This window comes from Drosophila kikkawai, chromosome 2R, assembly GCF_030179895.1.
Source record: "Drosophila kikkawai strain 14028-0561.14 chromosome 2R, DkikHiC1v2, whole genome shotgun sequence".
NCBI lineage: Eukaryota > Metazoa > Arthropoda > Insecta > Diptera > Drosophilidae > Drosophila > Drosophila kikkawai.
The window spans coordinates 12,357,973-12,380,258 of NC_091729.1; the positions used below are offsets into that span (position 1 = coordinate 12,357,973).

Consider the following 22,286-nt stretch of genomic DNA (forward strand, 5'->3'; position numbering starts at 1 on the left):
CCATTTAATATAAGAATAAGTAACAGTAACATTAATTGACTTGCTCTTGTAACGCTTAACAAAATGATATAACTACCAAATGATAATGTGAAATACTTACATACATTGGCATTAAAAATGTGTGAAAATTAGTGACTTGAAAAATATATCAGAGTATTATGTTGTGTGACACATATAGTACATAGTATATAAAATATCAGATATATGTTTATTTTTGGTGATGTGCTGTTTCTCTTTGTTAACTGCTGCTTCGAAACCAACTCAATCCTCACCTGAATCCGCTTGTGCATCTCCTGGGCCGCCTTGTCGGCCATGTCGGCGCGTCCCTTCTCCTGCTCGATGACCTTGCGCCACTGCTCGATCTCCTCGCGACTCGCACCGGCCGCCGCTGCAGCCTGAGCCTGCTGAGGACCGGCAGCTGCCAGGGCTCGCTCCGATTCCTGGAGCTTCTGCTGCAGCGCCTGGATCTCCTTCTGCATGGCCTGGATCTCGGCGGGAGAGGCTCCGGCGGGTGCTGCAGCTGGCGGTGGCACTTGGTGGCCATTCCTCAGCTTGCGATTCTCCTCGCGTGTCTTTTGCAGCTCCGCCTCGGCGTTCTGCAGCTCCTTTTGGAAGTTCATGAGGATCTCCTGACTCTTCTCCAGCTGCAGCACCAGTTGCTCCCTCTCCATGGCCAGCTGCTTGACATCGGACTCGAGCTTCTGGACATGCTTCTCCAGCTGCGGATGTGGAGCGGAACCGGCTCCAGTTCGGCTGGACTGACGCAGTGCCTCGCGCTCGGCCTCGGCCTTCTCGAGACGATCGTGCAGGCGTCCCAGCTCGGCGCCCATGCGCTCGAACTCGATCCGCGTGGACTCGGTGTTCTCCTGCTGCTTGGCCAGATGCATTTGCGCCTTCTCCAGTTCCTTGGCCAAGCGACCGGCCTCCAGCTCGGTGGCGTCGCGCGACTGCAGCGCCTTCTCGAGGCGATCGCGCAGCCGATCGATCTCCTGCCGTTCGCCAGCGGACAGAGCGGAAGAGGAGGACGTCGACGCTCGGACCGGATCGCCGGGGCTCACCGAGGACTGTTGCAGGCGCAAACGATCGACCTCCTTCAGCAGCTTCTCGTGCTTGTCCCGGGCCTTCTCCCGCTCGATGTGGGCCCGCTCCAGCTCGGAGCGCTGCTTGTCCTGGTTGGCCAGCAGCTTGGCCACCTCGCCCTTGGACAGCTCCAGCTGCAGGCTGGTCTCGTGCAGCTTCGACTCCATGTTCTGCACCTCATTTTCGATCTTCTCGTACTTGTCCTTGTACTTCTCGAACGACTCCGACTCGTACTGCGACTTGCCCCGGATCGTCTCCAGCTCCATGAGCGTCTTGTCCAGCTTCTCACGCAGTCGCTCGTTCTCCTCCTTGAGGCGTCGCGTCTCCCGCCCAAAGGTGTCCGTGTCCTGGAGCTTGCGCAGTTCCACCTGGCTCTTCTCATACCGATCGCGCATCTTTTCCAGCTCCACGGCATAGTGGGCGGCCTCCTCCTTGGCGGCCTCCACACTGGCTCCCGCCTTGGTTTGAGCGGCATGTGCCCGCTCCAGCTCGTAGGTAACCCTTTCCAGCTCCGACTGGAAGTGCTCCTTCTCGCCCTGGGCCCGCCGGATGTCCGTCTGGAGCTTGTCGAAGCGATCGCGACTGTGCTCCAGCTCGCTGCGCGCATTATCCTCGCACTCCTTGGCGCGGCTCAGCTGGAGCGCCGCCCGATCGCAGGCCTCCTGCAGCCGTGTGCTCTCGTCTTGAAGCTTGCGCAGATCTTCGCGAGCCTTGCCGGCTGCCAGGCCAGACCGCTCCGCTTCCACCTCCAGGCGAGCACGATCGGCTTCGGCCGTATCGCAGCGGGACTGCAGGCGATAGATCTCGTTCTGGGCGCGGTCGTACTTCTCCAGCATCTTTTCGAACTCCTTGTTGGAAGTGTCCTTCTCGTCGATCAACTTCTGGCTGGCGTACAGGGCCTTGTCCAGCTTCTCCTTTAGGATCTCCACCTCGGTGACGGCGTCATCGCGCTCCATCTGGAAAATAGTTAGCACAAGGTAGGGGGGATTAGGTCACTGGGGGAGTTCATTAGCGGGCAGCGGGATGCGTGGGGAAGCTACGGATTTACATATACAGCCAATTCACTGGTAGTTCAGTTCAGTTTTCATGCGCTTTTTTTGTTCGAAACAATATGCAGTACAGACAAGTCATGGATTATATAGTATAGAGTGGGTTTAAGGGTTGGGTTTTGGGGTGATAGCCAATTGTTTTGGGTTTCGTTTTGTTTTTTTGAAATACCCTGGGATACCTGAAGAAGATCGAATCGTTAGAGCTTTGGGAGGGGGAGAGGGTCAATTACCTGTAGTTTCTGCTGGATGGCATGCGACTTTTCGTAGCGCTCCTTGAGTACTTCCAGATCTGTTTGCATCGCCTCCCTGTCGCGGGCGGCCTTCATCAGTAGGGTATTCGAGGACTCTGAGCGCTCCTTGAGCGTCTCCAGCTCGTCGGAGAATTGATCCCGCTCCTTCTGGATGCGCGCCAGTTGCATCTGGGATTCGTAGTTGTGCGTGAGAGTGTGTGTGTGTGAGGTGTGACGGTCGAAAGATAGTTACGCATACGTAGAGATATATGTTAGGGATAAATAGTTATATTTATATACAAGGCGCGTTAGGGGGTTGGGTTCTTAGGGTTAAGCAATAGCAGTCACATCGATCTAAGCGAGGCTTCGGTATGTTTAGAGTAGTAGTTAATGGGTAGTAGTTAGTCTATATAGTTTAGGGTTTATCTCAGGGGGGTTAGTTAGCACAACAAAGTTACGTATACGGTCACAGACAGGTATCGGTTAGCTAGTCACTTCGAAGATGTGGGTGTGGCTCAGATTGTGTTGGTGGTGGTGGGTTCGGACGGCTTGGATGGGACCTGGGCATACCTGCGTCTTCTCCAGCTTCTCGCGAATGCGATCCGTGTCCAGGGTAAGAGTCTCGCGCTCCTTCTGAATTCGGGCCGCCTGACCCAGCGCCTTGTCCAGCTGCGACTGAAGGTTGTCGTAGTCGTAGGTGAGCTTCTCCTTCTCCAGCACCAGGCGACGGTTCTCTGTGCCCATCTTGTCCAGCTTGTCCTGCAGGTGATCGACCTCGTTCTGGGCCTTGTCCAGCGAGTTCTGCAGCTTCTCGTGCTGCAGCTGCGACTTGCCCAGCGTCGCCTGCGTGCGCTCCATCTCCTCCTTGATCTTTTCCACCTCGGAGAAGGCCTGTGCAACGGATGGTGGTTTTGGGTGAGTGAGTGAGTGTGGAGTGGTTGGGTGGTTAGGTGGGTCTTCAGGGGTTTCGGTTGGGTGGTGCTTAGCTAGCTAAACGGTTTTGCCTACCCGGTCGCGATCGGCGTGGATGCGCGAGACGCCGCTCTGCGCCTTCTCCAGCTCCTGGCGCAGACTCTCCTGCTCGCCCTGGGCGTTCTCCAGCTTCGCCTTGAGCCGGTATACCTCGCCCTGGCTCTTCTCCAGCTTCTCCTGCAAAGCGGCCGCCTCTTCACGTGCCCGCTCCGCATCCGACTGTATTATGGTTTCCGTTTCGTTGGTTGGTTTTCATTATCAATCGATCGATCGTTGTTGAATCGATGGGTTTATGATGTTGTTGTTGTTGTTGTTTCGGAAGGGGTAGAGTGGATGTTGGATAACGGATATTATTTACAGGCCATCATGGGGGACTAGGTTCTTAAATGACTGATTCGACTGACTGACTGACTGGATGTCTGACCGATTAGTAGACACAAATCAAAGGTTAAGGTGACAAACGACAAATACTAAGTAACGATAATTAATACTTAAATTACGATAACGATTACGAACACGTTTACAACGTCTAGCGAGCGAGCGAGCGAGAGATAGAGAGAGAGAGAGAGGAATAGCGAGCGATTTATGCTGCGAGCGGCTGACATTTGATAAGGAGAGAGTTAGAGAGCGAGCGAGAGATCACAGGAAGCAAGTGAAATGAAGAGGAAAGGAACTCGTTGGTTAGGAGATCACAGGAAGCGAGAGTTAGGTTTCAAGGGTTTAAGGTTCTTACGGTTTATTTGGAATACTAGAATCAAGAACTGTTTGATAAATATATTTTTTACACAAGGTTACTTAAGGTTTTAAGAAAAAACAAGAATTAATTAAGAAAGAAAGAGACTATTTGGAAAGTTGTATCCAACTTTTCGTTTCCCAAGGATTAATATTGTTTAGATTTGTATAATGAAGTATTAGTTAAAAGTTATCTATAATTTTTAGGATCCTTGGTAATCTTTTAAGATACAATTTTGGATGGAAAGAATGAGTTGGAAATGTGTCTAGTTCTTGATTAGTTACCAAAAGGTAAACTAAATTGTTGAAAGATAATTCCACTTGAACTTTTGATTAATAGACAAGAAAATTCATTCAGGAAAAATCAAGGAAATCTAATGAAATATTGACGGGTTAAGGGGGTTTAGAATGGGTTGGGAAATGGGTTACGACTTGGCAAACAGATGGACTGAAGAACCTTGAGTTCCAGATGAGTTCAGGATGAAGTAGACAACCACAGATGGCTCATTAGTGCAAGAGGGAAATTAAGAGGAGCGAGAGAGAAAATAGCGTGAGTTGATTGAGGAAAAGAGTGAAGGTGCGAGAGCAAAGTAAGGCAAAGTGTGCGTAATGTGTGCGCTTGTGTGGGAGAGCGAGTGAAAGTGACAAGGCAGTTCAGTCAATTAACTGAGGCCATAAGCCAGTTTCCGCTTTTCTTTCGGCTTCTTCCTTCTTTGGACCTTTATTTGAAGCTTACAGTGACAGAGTGAGTGTGTGGGTCGCGATGTGTGTGTGTGTCCAGAGGCAAAACGCTCCAGGATACTTTGTCATACTTTGCTAGCTTCCGGCTTGGGGCAGGCTTTTCGTAGCGAGGAATACACCGGAACTGTGACGGATAAGCTCTAGGCAGTTTCCCCACCAAGGTCAATCGATGTATATATGTACAATGTGTATGTATGAATGCTTTATATATATAGTATGTGTGTTGTGTGTTCACGAAGGATGTTTTTTTATGCTTATATGGCGGCAATGTTAGTATATTCACAGGCAATATGCAAGTTACATTAAATTGAACAAGTGACAGATTGCAACTAGCTTTGGTTTGGTTTTAATATTTTTTTGGTTTTTTTGTTTTGGGTTTCTTTGGATTACTTTGGCATAGTCAGATGCAGTAGTTCGAGTTGGCAATCGAATTTAATTACGGTTAGTTGCTTTACTAAAAACTTGTTTGATTGATTGATTGCTTGGAAGCGGTTTACTCACAAAACGTTTTTCAAAGTCGCCCTATATATAGAGAATGAATGTAAGCACAACGGTTTGGATAGAGTTTTGGTTTTAGTATACATTGTCTCAACGGTGGCTTTCGCATAAATAAGTTCTTTACAATTTACATAGAGTTACTAAGACATTTACAAGTTACAGTTACTGTTACGTTAAAGTTAAAGTTAAAGTAAAGGTTACGAAAGAAGCAATAGAACATAAAAGTAGCTCAAATCGAGTTTATAAACTCAAAGTCCTCTGCATGAGGACTCTAAAGGTGTGTGTGTGTGTGTGTGTTTGTTGTGGCGGCAAGTGCTCGGGTGGTGTGGCTTTAGCATGTTGCAGCGGAAAGAGGTGTACGAGTTCGTGTTTGTGTGTGTGTGTAGGGGGAAGGTGTCAATCGGAAAAGTCTCCTCATCGCGGGGGGCGAAAGTTTTTGGTCCATCAACAAGGCACACGCACGCCGAGATACATGGAAACGAGTATATACACACACAGAGATTGTTGGCATTTGCCTGAGCAATGCAGTTTCAGAGTTCGTTTCATACATAAAATATTTATATTTATATATTTATATATGTATATGTAAGGCTAACTAAAAGAGCATTCGTATATGCATATCGATATATGTATATGGCTGTCTCGATTCGCAGGCAAGTGTGGGTTCAAGTGGACCATACCTGAGTGACCCTCAGCTCGGCCTGAGTGCGTCGCAGCTCGGCGGAGGCCTTGTCCGCCCGCTCCTGTGCCCGATCCAGTTCCTGTGACGTGGTCATCGTGGTCCTGCCGAACGTCGTCTGTTGCGTGGACGAGAGACGGGCAAATTAGTGGTTTGAACATGACCAGAAGGAGTTTCAAGGATAACAAAGTGCAACGAAACAACAATCGAAAGCGGTTTAAGGCATTAGCAAATGTGTGGTGAGTGTTTTTGTTTACAAGATGAAGATGATGATGATGGTGCTCGGATGAGTCCAGCAGGCGAGCTGTCAATAATGGATCCAATCCATGAAGCTGTGAATGATTTAATGAGACTTTTGCTTGACTTTTTGTTTGTGCTTTTTGAGTGCATTTGACGCTTGGTTCTCTATATTTAATTCATTCGATCTTGGTATCGTGGCGTGAGCTTTTTTTTTTGGATCTAAAAACTGGCCATATAATACGCTGGGTAGGGAGAAAATGACAGTTTTTGAGCGGGTGAGCGGTGGGGGTCTTCGTATATGAATAGCCCCATTTGCGAACTAGTAGGCTGGGTCAGCGGCTTGGCCGACTTACCGATATCTTGCCCGTTTCGAACATTAACTTTTGTACATTCTGCAAGAGTACGGATACGGAACATATTTATATATATCTTAATCTTAGGCCACGCCCTCAGGTGTGACTCCGGTATGTGTAGGTGTGCATGTTCGGTGGCAATCAATTCAACTTATTCACACCTCCGTTTGTCTGCACACCGATTAAATCAAAACCCAACTAGGCGAGTGCTGCTAATCCCTTCTAAGTATCTAAGTATCTAAGTGCGCAATATGTCAGGGCTTTATCGGATCTGAAATCGTTGAAGGTGCTGCCGAGTGCTGCTAAGTGAGACTTCAGCCTGCTGGCTCTAAATGGTGAATGATAATTTAAATGGGGTCTTTGTGTTTTTCGGGTAGCTAATGTGAGTAATATACGATATATATATTTGTGTGGATTTACGATATATAAAAGGTGCGATTTGCATAATAGCGAAATTCGATGTTTTGATATTCGTTGTGTTTACGGTTAACGATAAAAACTAATTACTATAATTGATATTTTTACTTTTATTAGTTACTTTATGTCGGAAAATGGAAGATTGAATTGGATTTACGATCAAATATACTTTTACGATATTCAAGAGCAGCGGTGGGCATGACCATAGAGGCAGAGCACCTGTAATATTGGGGTGGCTCTATGGTATATCTTCTAGGGAAGCCAGAAAATATAGATTTATCCATATCGCATTGATATTTTAGTGGCACAATATATGCGATAAATCAATAATTTTTTGTATTCAATAAAGAATTCTATAAAAAATTGTGTTTAAAAGAAATAAATGAAATAAATATATTATAAATTATAATATATTATACAGGACGTATCCCTAGTTTTGTCTACCCATCGCTGCTCTTCGGTAAAAACTCTCAACAGTTTACAAGAATCAAAGTTGTTATCTACAAAACTACGATTTACGATATTATGCAGTTTATCTAGTTTTGGCAATTGGAAGATTGGAATTCGGATTATTGGGCTTACTTTGTGTAGTGTGGTCTGTTCATCTAGCTGCATCTATATTTGGTTTATGTTGGGTGAGTTTTTTATTTTTTTATATTTTTATTTAGGTCGGTTGGTTGTTGTTGTAGTTGTTGGGTAGTTGGGATGCGTAATGTGTACATGTAAATACATATTCAGATACAGATATAGATATAGATATAGATATAGATATATATAGATATAGATATAGATGTGGATACGGATAGCACATATATGTATGTGTATGCAAATGGGTTCATAGATTATCGATATAGCAGTATGCATGTATGCGTGTCCCTCGATTATATATACACAGCGCACACACATACATACGAACAGATTGATGATAAGTTAGTTGTAGTTTTAGTTATGGTCTTGATTTCTGAGCATATATCCGCGAGGATATGCGGTCTAAACTGGTCATAATGCACGAGTACCTGCGAACGCTCCAGATCGTGTTTCAGCCGCTCGTTCTCCAGCTCCAAACGTGCAATCCTCTGCTTGGTGGACTCCCAATCGGCGCTGCTGCGGCCCATCTCACAGGTGGCCTTCTCCAGCTCCGCCTTGGACTTGCCCAGTTCACTTTGCGAGGCCTCCAGCTTGATCTCGAGCCGCTCCCGCTCGGTCACAGCCCGCTCCAGGCGTGTTTGTAGCTTCTCCACCTCACTTTCGGCAGCGCGCAGCTTAATCTTATAGTCGGCCACCTCACGCTCGTGGAGATCACGTTCCTCCTGTTTCTCGTGCTCGGCTCGATCGCGCTGGTCTCGCAGCTGGGCCATCTGCTTCTCCTTATCGCCAATGGCCTCCTCCAGGCTGGTCAAGGCGCCCTCGGAGCTGCTGTGGTGAGCCTGCATGGCCGAGAGACGGGCCCTCGCCATGTCCACCTGGTTATCCTTCTCCTTGAGCAGATCCTCCAGGTTCTCGATCTACAGAGGGAAGAGATCAGGGATTGAGGATTGTGCAACCAGAAAGGAGAGTTTTCTTTTTTGAATTGAAGGGTTTTCTTCTTTTTCTACAAGTTTATTGAACTTAAAAGATTGAAATACCTTAAGGAGACTTCAAATTTTAATGAGAATATTTAAGTAACCTTCAGGTATAAGTATCTTTTTTAAAACACCTTCAAATCTCAATATATAATACCCAAAATAAAGGGAAACTCTTTACTTTTCTGGCTGCTAGATGGGTTTAAAGAGTCTAACCTTGCGCTGAAGCACACTGATCTTGCGGTCCTTGATGTCCATGTGGTCCTTGATCTCGGTCAGTTCACTGGTGAGGCGGTTCCGCTCCTGCACGGTCTGGAGTGTGCCCTGGGTCTTCTTCTCGATGAGGCGGTTCTTCTCCTCAAGGCGGGCGCGCATCTCCTCGACATCCGTCTGCAGCATATTGTAGTGCTCCTCTTTGGCACATAGCGACTCCTTGAGCACCGCTATGTGCCGCTGGTAGTCCTAACGGATATTACTTTACTGTGCAAACGACAAACTGTGGGGGGGAAGCCCGGCGTTTGGGGGATTAATTTACCTGATGCTGCTCCTCGAGGGTTTTCATTTTGGCCGCCATCGCCAGGATCTCTTGATCCCTTCTCTGTATTTCAAGACGGAATTCGTCCAGCTGAGGTTCGAATGGGAGTTGGAGTTGTGGGTGATTGGGTGATTGGAAAGGAACGAACAAGTACAGATAATTAGATCAGTATATGCTTGGCGCACTGGTAATGCCTGGGCCGGGGATAGATCCTTAGCCAGGACTACAGATACTTGGTGGTTCTTGGTGTGTTCTTGGACTGCTTATTTTTTCTTGCTGCTGTGGCAAACTGAGTGTGAAATGAGCGATTAAGAGGTGCGAAGAGCGAGCTTACGCCTTGTAGAGTATGACTGAGAAGTGGGTGGAGATGGATAATGTCTTTGGGCCCCTCCCCATATCGGTACAGGTACAGGTACAGGTACTGGTACTGGTACAGGTACTCGTTATCCTAACCGCCCTCGTTGGGTGTTATCCTTTTCAGTGTTATCTGTGTGTTATGGTGGGTGTGCGTGTGTATTTCTTGAAGGACTGAACTATATATTTAGTTCTCTTTATAATGGTTCGATTTCTCTTTCCATGAACGACGTTCGGACGTTCGGTTTTCGTATGTAATTTTATTGTTTGCTTTCGAAAAGTTTCCATTTTATAATGCTTACAGCTTAAGTTAAGTTTAACAGATTTCGAGAATATTCTTTGTTGCTTGTCGGAATTAAGTCTGAATGCGATCTTAATTAGGTTTACAGTTAAATCATTGTATAAATAGTACATCCCGTGGGACCATAAATGTATATGCGTATAATCAGAATATTAACCATAATTATTCAAATACAATACAAGTATATATATATATATATAGAGAGTTATGTATAATGTGTGTATATCTTATATCAATATTCAAATGCCTCGTTTCTTGTTCTGTTCGTCGTCTTGTAGAAGAATACAAATAAAAACCGAGTCGAAGGGGTAATCTAAGTAGTTTTTTTTGGCTGAGCAACAACAAGAACAGAAGTTGGAAAAGCTAGTGGATAATAGTATCTTTGTATCTTCTTATCTTTGTATCTACTTATCTATTCACACGCTCGCACCGAAGTGCTGTCTTTCGAATTGGCTAGTGATAAGCTTTTATCTCTCGACTACACTCACATTATTATATATATATATATATGTATATATAAACAATTGAAAAGAGTTTTTATCTATGAACACAATTTCCGTTTTTGTTCTGCGATTGCTGCATATTTTTAGGGGGAACTACCAACTACAATTTGGGTCAAAAAACGAAAGTAACTCCCGGATTCACAACTCCGAACCGAATAGTCTATATTGTATATATTTAACCACTACTTTAACAAGAATTTTTACTTTCTTTGAGAAATATCATCTACGCATTAAATTTCGATTTTTCAAGCACAAATAAAAAAGTTATAGCACGTTTATAATCGATAGTCCGACTTAGAAGTGTCCACTACTCAAAAGAATTCCTCTTATAATTCTAATAAATTTTCAAATTGATTTTAGGCTTCAGAAAACGAACGCTGTTCGGAGAATAAAACTCAACGGGGAATTAGCTCTTCAATATTTTGTATACTTGCATATATCGATGCCTATCGATATCTATCGAGTGTATAAAGCGCTTCTTCGAATACGAAATACAAACACTAGTTGAGTCGAATACATATAGTTCAATATAATATTCGCATAGACACATTTTGAATGCTTCATCGTTTCACTTTGCTGGCTGTGTCTCTCAGACACACAAAAACTAATCCAATCGATCGATGTCAGGCGATCTAACGCGATCTATATCCCGATCCAGATTGCACATATAAATTTCAATGTTTTCGTTCATAATTGACCTTCATTGCTAATCACACGCTAGTTAATAAGTTTATAACTCTTGCATTTGCTTTTGCTGGGGAAGGCTTTTGGGGAGAATTGAAACTTAATGTTACCTAACTTTACGAGGAGGCTGAGGTTGTGGTTGAGGAGGATAAAAGTCAAGTTAGGCTTAAGTTAAACAATTTTTCTACGCAAATGATGCCCACTAATACGAGAGATAGAGAGAAAGTTATAATTGGGTTAGAGCTTCTGGTTAGTTAGGTAGTTAGTAGGTTGCTTGGGTATAGGAGAGGGCCCCGATGGCCTCGGGTTACTATGACCATGCAGGGGCTTCGTTACTTAGTCGCTTACAGATAGATAGAGTGTGTGTCTGTGCTGCTCTAACAATTGGCTAAGTTTTCGAATGTTCATACTAAGTACGAGTTACACTATAGGTTTTGATTTAATAATTTTTAAGCTTCGTTTTGTTTTTGTTTATTTTTGCTTTCACACAAGTTTAAAGTAAATTTTATTTCATTTCGCATTTCTTATCCTGTGTGTGTGTATATATAAATTGTTGTTTAATTAGTGAGTAAATCTCATTTAGTTTTATATACAGTCTTTTACTTTTGAGAGTCAAGAGCAAGGTTCTACAATTTCCACAACAGAAAGTCAAACAATTGGCGTTTTTCCTTTTTTATTTTCTCTGAAAAGTTCTGCCCTGAGTGCTCTATGCAAAGAACCTAAATCAAAATCAAGGATAAGCTTTAATCGTTATATATATTATTTCATATCATATCATATCATATCTTTTCGCTTGTTTCGTTTCTTTACGCTTTTTCTGTTGCTACTTTAAAATGGCACATGAAACAATAGTTCTCTTTCTTCACTCTCCGCTGCTTAGCCTAGGTCTACTAAGAGTATTCCGATTTATTATCATATATCTTGTATATATATTGTATGTATAATACTTGGTGTCTTATCTTCTCCCTACGCGAGAACCGTTCACTGCCAAGGGCTCACTGGTTGATGCAGAGGAAAGCGTTAAATGCAGATCGGCCTGCCATCTCTATATAGAGAATGGACAGATCTTCTTCCAATGGGGTTCGATCTCTGATTGTTATATATATAGAGGATGACTTGATGGTTTTTTGGTGACGAGTTGAATTTCGATTTGTTAAGGGGATTTCAAATTGTTCAAATTGTTTGAATTTTTTCGATTTTCAGGGGTCTCTGTTTATTCAGATTTCGGGACAGGGTCTATGATTACTTCATGTTTTTTTTTTTTTTTAGGAGTCTAGGGATAGCGTGTCTACGTCAAATTTAAAACTTACTTGTCGCTTATGCTCTTGCGGCAGTTTCGGGTAATCTAAGTCTAGTTTCGAGTATGGCAGATGGTGGTGATGGTGAGCTTGATGTCCCTGCGGCCCCTGCGCCTGATGGTGCGTATGCGAGTGCGGATATGCCGTGTGATGCGAGTGATGCGAGGAGTGATGCGGATGCGAGTGCAGATGCGAATGCAGATGCTGATGCGGATGCTGATGCTGATGCGTGTGGCCATGATGCAGTCCCTCCGCATAATCCCTGGCGCTGCTGGCCAGCGTTCCGCCGAACGGTCCCGCCGTATTGGCCAGCGCCGCCAATGGGTGCGTCTGCAGGTGATTCTGATGCTGGTGCACATGGTACTGGTACTGCGGATGCATCTGCTGCTGCACGGATGCCTGGATGTGCGAGTGTCCTAGCGGCGGCCCCTGGGCACTGCCTCCGTAGTGCTGCGTTCCGGCGAATTGCTGCTGCAGGTTGTAGGCCAGGGCCGCTGCTCCGGCGGCTCCTGCTCCGGGCACCTGGTTTTGGTAGTACTGCGAGATGGCGGGATTGGAGGCGTGCAGCGATTGGGCCAGCAGCTGACGCTGCTGGAAGGGAGCCAGGGGATTCCCATAGCCACTGGCAACCCCCAGGTCGCTCTGGTAGGGATTCCCGTAGCCCCCCCCATACTTGCAGGCCCCGTAGCCCGTTGTGGTGGGATAGCTGGACACCAGATTCGTCACGGAGTACGCCGGACGCAGTCGCGCCGCCGCCGCAGCGGCACTCTGGGCCGCCGTCAGCTGTGTGGGCAGGACCTGCTGCGCCTGTGCCGAAGGCTGGAAGTACATATTCGGCTGCGAGGAGAAGCTCTGGGACATCTGCATCAGGTTATCGTTGAGGTACGGCGGCGAGGTGTCACCCGGGTGCAGCGTCGGGTAGCTGGACACAACGCGGCCCAGGCCCATTCCTCCCACGCCTCCCAAAGGCGTCGTTACCAGCTGTCCCAGCTGGCGAGCCTGGTTCGTGAGATTAAGGATCTGCGAGCTGCGCGATATTGACTTGTGGGCCTCGTTCAGCAGGTTCACAATGTTCGAGGAGCTGGTCTGGTGCAACGGTGGCGCCGGATAGCCATAGACATCGTTATACATGGTGGCCGAGGGCAGGCCAGCGATGCTGTAGCGTCTCCTACGAATAGGCGAGGTCTGGCACTGGCCCGTTCCATAAAGCTGGGCATTGGACAAAGGATCGTAGAGGCCGCCATAGCCGCCGGCGGTGGCAGAGGTCGAGGGTCCGTACAGATCGTAGGCGGGGCCGTAACCGTTGCCCGACACTGAGCCGTAGGGCAGAGACCCGGGACCCAGGACCGTGGGACCCGGGCCGTAGTACTGGCCGATAATGTCCGGCAAGGGGGGGCTGCTTCCGGCGATGCCCGAGTAGTTATTGTACATCTGAAACGGGGCGATTTCAAATGGTGGTTGCTGTAACTGCTGTGACTGACTGACTGACTGGTTGGGTTAGTTGGTAGTTGGTACTTGGTAGTTGGTACTTTGGCTGTTTCTGTGGTGTCTAGAGAGCTCTCTGGGTCTGTTATATTGTTGGGTCTGGTGTTATATATATCTGTTATCTTTTAACTTTCACTCGACATTCCGGCTTCGATGTGCTCACAGCTTGATTTGGTATTGGTTTTAGTTGAAGTTTATGTTTTGGTTTCAGTTTAAGTTTAAGTTTAAGTTTTAGTTTTGTTTCTGGTTTAAGTTTTAGTTTTAGTTTTGTTTCTGGTTCTGGTTCTGGTTTCTGGCTTTTCGTGTGGAGCGTGATCATGATCGTGGCTTAACAAACATTAGCTATCTATATATATAGAGGTTACATTATATATATGTATATATATAAATATTCTTGAATTGGATTACAATTTAACATAGCGAAAGCGATTTTTGCCCGAAACACTTACGGACTATTCTGGCCCCATTTTAAACGTATTAAATAATTAGCTTTTTGCTTCTCTTGTTCTTGTTATCATTATTATTATTATTATTATGAATTATTTTTGTTGTTTTTCTGCAAGTTTTTGTTCAGTCTTTTTTGTTGTTGACACTTTTTGCGCTTAATTTACAATAAGGTTTTGTAATAGAATATGAGATTAGTTGATTATGAATTATGATTTTTCAGTTCTTGGTACTTTTTCGTTCTGGCTTTGCATTTGGTTAACTCTTTCGGCTTTTGGCTTTATATAGTTAGTTCTTAGGCACTTTCAACGGCTCTTGTTGGCACCCAAAAAAAGTTCAACAAGGGCGGGGGGCGGGCATAGTAGTTGTAGTGTGTGTGTGTGTGTGTGTGTTTGGTGTGTGTTGCGTATGAGTAATGTGTGAGAGGAGAGGCGCAACATGAAATGTGTGTCACTTGGTTGACAGCCGCCACGAGGATGCGGTAGCTGCTGGTTCTTGCATCTATTTATGTGTGGATGGCTGTATCTATGTATCTTTGTATCTGCTGGGTGGGTGTGTATCTGTGTTGGTATCCCTGTGTCAGTGTGTGTGGATGTATCTCTGGTCGCTGGCGTGATCAACGTGGCATACAAAATGCAACTCGGATTCTGATTTCGTATTTTTTTTTCTCAAAAAGGTGGCATGTTTTCTTTGTATTTTTGCGGTATCTTGTTTGGGTTTCAGTATTTGGTTTTGTACAATTTTTTTTTTGTTTGTACGCAGAAATGAAACATAAATATTCGTATAACAATATATAGTTCAGATGCATTATAGAAATAACGTGCAAAAGTATATTTGTTAAATAATTTGGTTCGGTGTGTTGGAGAAACAAACAAACAAAATATATATTCATATAGTTGTTTAGACAGACAGTGAGCGAGAGAGAGAGATAGATAGAGAGAGTGTGTGTGAAAGAGATCGACAGAGACAGAGAGAAAGAGAGAGACGCTTACATAGAGACTTAGAAAGAGAGAGATAGATGGAAATAACGCAAGTTATGTGTTTCAGACAGAGCAGAGTATCGTTTTCTTTCGTTTCTTTTTGAATTCTTAATCATTGGAATTTTTTCCAGTGTAAATTTTCAGTGTTTTCTTGTGACAGAGGGGGCGGGTCTGTGTTTCTGTGAGTGTGTGCGAGTGTGGAACCCATCATGAAGGAGTGTTCTTGTTGCATTGCGTCGTGTGTTCTGTGTGTGTGTGTGTGTGTGTGATCGAGAATCGATAAAGTTTGGAACAAGTTCAAGAGCTTCGATCCGATCGGTCAACGTCTGTAGGTGAGGTTAGTTCGATATTTACAAAAACCAAAAAGTAATATATCATACACAAACACGAATACACCGCCACACATGTGCACATAAGGACACACATGAACGTGTGTGTTGGTGGTGGTGGGAAAGTTAATGTCCTTCTTTTGTTTGTTTTTCTCTTTTTCTTCCTGGTCGGGAATCTTAGGGACTTTGGGGGCCTTCTTCGGGGGAAGAATGGGAGAAGGGTGGAGGGATATCTCGGTCTGTCGTAAGCGGAGTAACGCAATAATATCAAAAACAACATACTGGAGAGTAACATATTTATATATATATATAGTAGTTGTAGTTGCTGATATTCGGTATATATATTTATATATATAAAGAGCGACAGAGATAGAAAGAGACAGAGACAGAGAGAGAGAGAGAGCGAGAGCGAGAGATGGAGAGATAGAGAGTGAGTGGGGAGAAACAGAGACAGAAACAGAGGAGTAGGAGTATATATTCATATGTTTGTTAGCCATATAGTGGATATATATACACGTCGTAATTGTTTTATCATTTTATCGTCAAAGAGTTGTCAGTGAATGAATCGAACTTCTTTGCATATCTTCTTCTTGCCCGTCTACTCGAAGTATTAATCAATTTGTTATCGCTTTCATTTCGGTAGTATTTTCTTCGTTTATTATATAGTTATTTTGATTTTATTTGATTTTTTTTTTTTTGATTTGGTATCGTGCGAAAATATTACAAAAGCATATTGTAAATAGTTGCATACGTTTTTTTTATACTTGGTAAACAAATTTGTTTTTATATTTGTTATTGCATTTCTTCAATTGTTTTTCGGTTTCTTATTTTTTTTTTGCGTGATTTCTTTTAGAACAACAACAAAATATATGTTTTTTTTTTTTGGTACGTAATTAAAAAAGATCAATTCTGAAAACAAATATATATTTTGCATTTATTGATTGAGTCGCTTGATCTTGCTTAATGATTCAAGAATTCTTGCCTACTTGAAAGTGTTTTCATTTTTTTGGTACGTTTAGATTTGAATTTGAATTTGGATCTTGATTCGATAATGCCAATTATTGGAGCCATTACAATCGATAGGTTTCGTGAAAAAATCATCTGCATCTTTTGGCAATAAAATGACAAAAGAATTATTCTTGTATGCTAAATAGATCACAGTTCACTAATGTTTTGTTAATTGGTATCTGATCATTTCAGTTGGGATTTTGCTTTCGGTTTCGGATATATATTTTCTGATTTTCTGATTTGTGATTTCTGATTTCTGATTTTCGGATTTCTATGGTTTGCTCTTTGGTGTGTTTTGGTTAAATGTTATATATTACTTTTTGATTATGTAAGAACAGTAAGAAAAAGGAGTTCAAAAATCAGCGTTCCGTTCAAAATGCTAAGTTTAAGTTTAACGCAGAACAAACATTATGTGGCTGTGTGTGTGTTGGTGTTGGTAGAGTCATTAAATTAAATCTAAATAAAAAGCGAGTGTCGAAAGTGTAATGGAATAATATATATATAAAGTGATTAAAGAAAACTAGGGGAGTTACTAGGGTATACAGGGAGGAAAGGTGGTGAGCTACAGGGGCGAAATGTTAAACAAACGATTACACGAACAACATTAAGACACAAAACACACATTTATATACTTTTATGCTCCAAGTAAAACAAAGATTAATTTAAATTTAGAAAATGATGCCAACTGGCAAGAGGAAGAGTACAAAGAGTGGCAAAGCGGGACAGACAGATGGAGAGAGCTAGAGCAGGAGAGAGAGAGAGAGAGACAGCGCAGGTGAGCAGAGCACTTAAAATAATGCCAAGAACTTTGGCTCACCCACACACACACAAACAAATGCACACAAACACATGGAAATGGCGGACCGAAATAACAACATTTTGGTTACAAGGTTACGTATACGTCACGTGTGTTTGTGTGTCTTTGAACAGGGACTACAATAGCGGTAACTGAGCAAAGAGAGAGAGAGAGAAAGACAAAGAGAGAGAGAGGGAGGGACCGGGGGAGTGGGTGGCTAGCGGGGGGCCGATAGAGAGAGAGAGAGAGAAAGAGAGCGAGAACAAAGCCAAAAAGAAAACAAGTAAGAGGCGAAATCAAAAGCCGAGAAATGTCCAAGTGTGTGTGCCAGTGTAGTTGTGTTGGAAGTGTGTTAAGTGCCAAATACATGTAGCAGAGTGTATTTTCTGGCTTTTCACTCGCTTTGCTGCTATTTTCGTTTGTTGCGTGCCCAGCACAAATCATAAAATTAAAAAACAAACACATTAAACCGAATATGTATTGCAAAATGAAAACAAAGCTGGGGGAAAAACAATTTCAAATTTTATGACTTTTCGAGTATGGGCGAGGGAGAGCAAGACAGGGAGGAAGAAAGCGAGAGAGAGAAGGCGAGACTGTACCCCCCGACAACGACATTGACATGTGAGCACATCAAACAGTACAAACAAGGCAAACCATAAATATTGCCAAATTCGAGTGCCACGACTATGAAATACCTCTGGGTATTAAGAACAAAAATAGCTATGTTGTATGTTTGTATAACTGCTTGGAAATTGTATCGTCCTTTTTTATATGTATTAATGTTGCATACTTTTTGGGATGTTTCCTAATTCGCCACCTTGGCACCTTTCATGTTAAATTTTCCTTTTTTAATTAATGCTTTAATCCTTTATATGCATCCTTTTTGGGTTACATGCATTGGCACAAACAAAATACACCCTTGAACTCGACGAGCAACGGGTACAAGAAAAAATTAAAGTGGATGCGGGCAAAGTCCCTGCTTTTCACTGAGGGGCGATCCCCATTCCCCTGCGTTAATCATGACAAATCATCACGTTCACGTTTCGTTTCGTTTGTGCTTGTTCCTTTCTGTTTTTTTTTTCTCTTGTTGCGAGCAAGGCCAGACAGAGAGTCCTTTTCTCCATTGTGTCCTGTCTGACGCCCCCAATCCCCAATCCCCACTCTTAACCCATTGTCAGTAGCTGTCCCGTGTTTTTCCCGCACGCACGTGCCCGATGGAAGCGTATTTCAAGTGACATTTATGAAGTGCATCCCTGTCAGTTCGCTAGCTCGCTCGCTTTGGAATTTTTCGGTAGGCCTTTCTGCTAATGAGAGAAGATGTGGCTGAAGGGGGAATAGGAAACGGGGCTGACAAGGAGGAGGGTGGAAAAATGGATGGGGGGATGAGGGGTTCGGCAAATGGAAAAACGGGTGCCAGGGCCCGTCTGCACTTGCTGTCTATGCTTCTTGCACTTTTCTGCAAGTTGTTAGCCCTGTTGCCGAATTTCACTAATTACGCAGAAAAGCAGGCAATGCGCTTTCCCCTTTTTAGACAGCATGGTCTGCCGCATTACTGTATGTTGGATTTGGCCTCGTCAGTGTGTGTGTGTGAGTGCTGATATGTGGCACTGTGTGTGTGAAATTAAATTTGCAGCTCGAGGCCACAAAAGGACAGGCTAAACAGAAGAAGTTTAACAAGTTTTATTTGTTTTGCGTGCTAGTTGCTGCACTCAGAAAAAAAGCTTAGGGCCAAGGCATCGATATATCTTTAAATTTGCTTTAAAAATATAAGAAAGTAGTCACCCACTTAAAAATGTTATAAATATTAATGTAAAAGCTCTTCTATGTATCTAATTTTTTAAACTGAATATTTCTTATATATTTTTCTAACTGTAATCAATTGTTCTAAGCTTTTCCCGCCATCATCGCTCACTTACTCCCTCCCCTTCTCTTTGGAGTTGCTCATGTTACGCCTTGACAGGACATTAAATGGCTTTTGGTGTCTGAATGTCTGGGTGTGTGGGTCCTGGGTGTGGGGCTGTCTATTGTGGCCCCATTGATAGCCATCGTTTTGATTTACACTATTTCCATGCTGAACTGTACCATGACCGAGCCGAGGATTGCATTTACCCTATGATATGCCCATTGTACCACCAAAACCGTTAGAGGAGGAGGTGCAGAGGGAAAATGTGAAAATTCCACACAGAGACATTTCGTTTAGTTGCATTTCGTCGATTTTGTTAGTTTGTTATGCGAGTTGCCTCTGGCTGATTGACTTTTGAATGGAGTTGAAGGTTCTTGTGTGCTGATGATGAAGTAATGACATTTCGAGCGTATGACATGATGGTATTTCTCGGTGTTTGCAGTGGCGTGGCGCCTGCCTGACTGATTGGATGACTGTTTCCGGTGCTGGACTCTGCTTGGGCATAATACCTTGTAGTAGACATAGGCATTGTCCATAGGTTTCTGGGTGTCTCGCCTGGTCGTTAAGAGCTAATGTTGCTGCAGTGCTGCAGTTCGTTGTACTTGGACTTAGTGCTGCTCGGCTCCCTTGCCCTCTAGACCAGCCTGCTATTTATGTAAGTTGAGCTGCCCGCTGGTTGTGTTGTGCGCAGGTGTCTCGGTGCGTGTCTGTGTGTTTGTGTGTCTCAAGTATTATTGTAATACAATAATAAACTACTGTTGGCCGTCGTTACTATTCACTTTTCCGGGAAAAAAACTTGCTGTATTATCTTGGCGCTGCTTCCGGATTCTTAGTGCTTAATGCAAATGGGAGTGTGATTGTGAATGTAACCTTCTGGCCCACCGCACACACACTCGCACATTCTCAATGCGGAGAAAAAGACGGAGAGAGAGAGAGAGACACACAGACGCTGGCAGGACGACGTCGACGAGGACGAGCTATAAAAAGAAATTGTTGTTTTTCTCGTTTCGTTGTGTGTTGTCTTTGTTGTTTGCTAGTTAATGTTTGCTGGCAAAGAACTTTTTTTCGGCTGCTGCGGCTGCTTAAGCAAAAATTATTGATTTTATGCTGCTGCTGGTGCTCTGGTTTTTCTGCTGCTCCTGCTACTGCTGCTGCTGCTGCTGCTGCTGATTTTTCTTCAGCTGCTCGGCTAAAACAATGGGGTTGATGCAGGGGTTTTGAAAAAATTGCACTGGCACTCTCGATTCAAGCAATTATTTGCACAGACACTGACATTTACAGGTAAAGGCACAATAATGAAATGCTCAACATTTCTATTCTTTTTTTTTTCTACATCCTTCTTCGGTCAAGGAGCGGATTTTTCATATATATACATATATTATTTCTTTGGCAGCACACGCGGTCGCGCCACGAGTGGGATTTTCTTTCGCTAATCTGTACGGCGGATGATATATAGAGGGGCTCCACTCGGTATTCGTGTGGGCCTCGGTATCCTGGCGGAGTCCTAATTCACTTGGCGTTGGCTCGCTGCCCACTACACAATTTGTGTGCCATTTGCCACTCGCCTCCTTGCCACACTTTCTTTATTTCTTTTTTTTTATACTGCTGTGCGTTTTCCGCGACGCGCTCTGCTCGATTCTTCTCTCCTGCGACTTCGGTTCTATGCGATTCTATTTTTCCCGTTTCTCGTCCGTATCTCGGCTCGGCGGCTAGAGCGTTGCGTGTACAACTGTTCGCGCCTGCGGAGCTTTTGCGACCACGAGGCCACTCAGCAGCCAGCATATCACTCATACGCTCTGTGGGTGGCTAGCTTTTTGCAGTCACACTCGTTGCGGTGCTTGGCTCAGGAGCGCAGCTTTCACTCGGCTCTCAGGCGGTCTTGGTGCTTTCGGCACTAGGCAGGAGGATCTGTGTTACTTTTGGCCTTTACAAAAATTATTAGGATTTGTTATTTGCCAATTTAGAGTAGTTTTCGTCCCATAATATTTTGTCCTTCGTTACTCAATAAAAGTTCATAATATGTCTGACTTGAAATTTTATTAGGACCTTAATTCCCGAACTATTTTAAGAAATCATTCATATAGTATTTTAAAACCTTTAACAGTTTTCTCTGAGTGCCTCCTGTTTATCCTATTTCATTCCAATTCTCAGCTGTTTATAGCTGAGCTTTTACCACTTAGTTTCTGGGAAAGGAGCAACATTAACTTCTCATTCATTTAACAGTTCGGTTTTCATTCATTCTACTCGTCATTGCTCGAAATCAAGAACTTAAAATCTTGACAACTTTCGGCACCATTATTCAGAGGGCTCTCTCGGCTAAGTCTTTCTCTGCCTATTTTCAAGACTCAACCCGATTGAGCGCAATTCCATACTTCCGCTCACAAGTCCAGTCATGTGGTCTGCGCCCCTTAGAGCTTTACAAGTCAGGCGAGAGCTTTTACGTTCAATTACGCTCAAAAGCTAGGGTATTGATTACTTCATAAAGGCAAAGAGAGAGAGAGAGTGGGAGAACGAACTCGTTTTATAGTTACTCGCTGAAACCTTAACCCTGCACTGCACTATGGGGTTTTTGACCACTTTTTGTGGCATTTAATCATTTTTTAAAAGTTCTTAAATTTAAAAAAAAATAGTGGGATTGTATTAACAAAACATCGAACTGTTATGCCTCATACTCAAAATGTTAATACTTAACAGCATATGTTAGCAACAGAGCTGTAAAGTCAGCTGTTGCATCCGAAAGCGCGTCTGCTAAGTTTGTAATTTTTACGAGGTGATCTTTGAAATTAAACTATTCGTGTAAGACACAATTTGCAAAGGAAAAAACTAATGGACACTGATTTCACAGGTTTTAACTACATGTTAAAGGTATTAATTGTTTAAATTGTGCGTGTTTATACTGACATTTTGTCATTTTATAAATGCACCTTAAGCTGAATTTTGAGAAACAAATTTAAACTTTGGGAAGAGTTTTGAAATAGAAGTTCGCATTAGTTTTCAATGCGTCCAAGTGTATGTTGTAGCGTTGTCAATTCTGAGCAAAAAGCAGTTAGTCTTATCGTGCACTTTTCCGCACTTTTGTTGCAATTTGAATTTTTCTCAGATAACCTCACTGT

General features: G+C 43.7%; 1 protein-coding gene across 7 annotated transcripts in view; it reads right to left on the reverse strand.

Annotated features, from left to right (window-relative positions):
- Positions 1 to 22,286, reverse strand: part of brp (ELKS/RAB6-interacting/CAST family member bruchpilot) — a 39,511-nt gene that overhangs the window by 4,368 nt on the left and 12,857 nt on the right. The window contains exons 8-17 of one of the 7 annotated variants that reach the window (XM_070283928.1): positions 12,241 to 13,659; positions 9,089 to 9,178; positions 8,770 to 9,015; positions 8,008 to 8,496; positions 7,574 to 7,606; positions 5,983 to 6,099; positions 3,368 to 3,550; positions 2,930 to 3,250; positions 2,360 to 2,548; positions 273 to 2,036 (exon numbers count right to left, since the gene is read on the reverse strand). In XM_070283928.1, the coding sequence (XP_070140029.1) occupies positions 273 to 2,036; positions 2,360 to 2,548; positions 2,930 to 3,250; positions 3,368 to 3,550; positions 5,983 to 6,099; positions 7,574 to 7,606; positions 8,008 to 8,496; positions 8,770 to 9,015; positions 9,089 to 9,178; positions 12,241 to 13,659 (4,851 nt within the window). Of the gene's footprint in view, positions 1 to 272; positions 2,037 to 2,359; positions 2,549 to 2,929; positions 3,251 to 3,367; positions 3,551 to 5,982; positions 6,100 to 7,573; positions 7,607 to 8,001; positions 8,497 to 8,769; positions 9,016 to 9,088; positions 9,179 to 12,240; positions 13,660 to 19,682; positions 21,206 to 22,286 lie in introns of those variants that run through there. The other 6 variants (XM_041776745.2, XM_017172043.3, XM_070283929.1 and 3 more) reach the window with 6 other exon arrangements.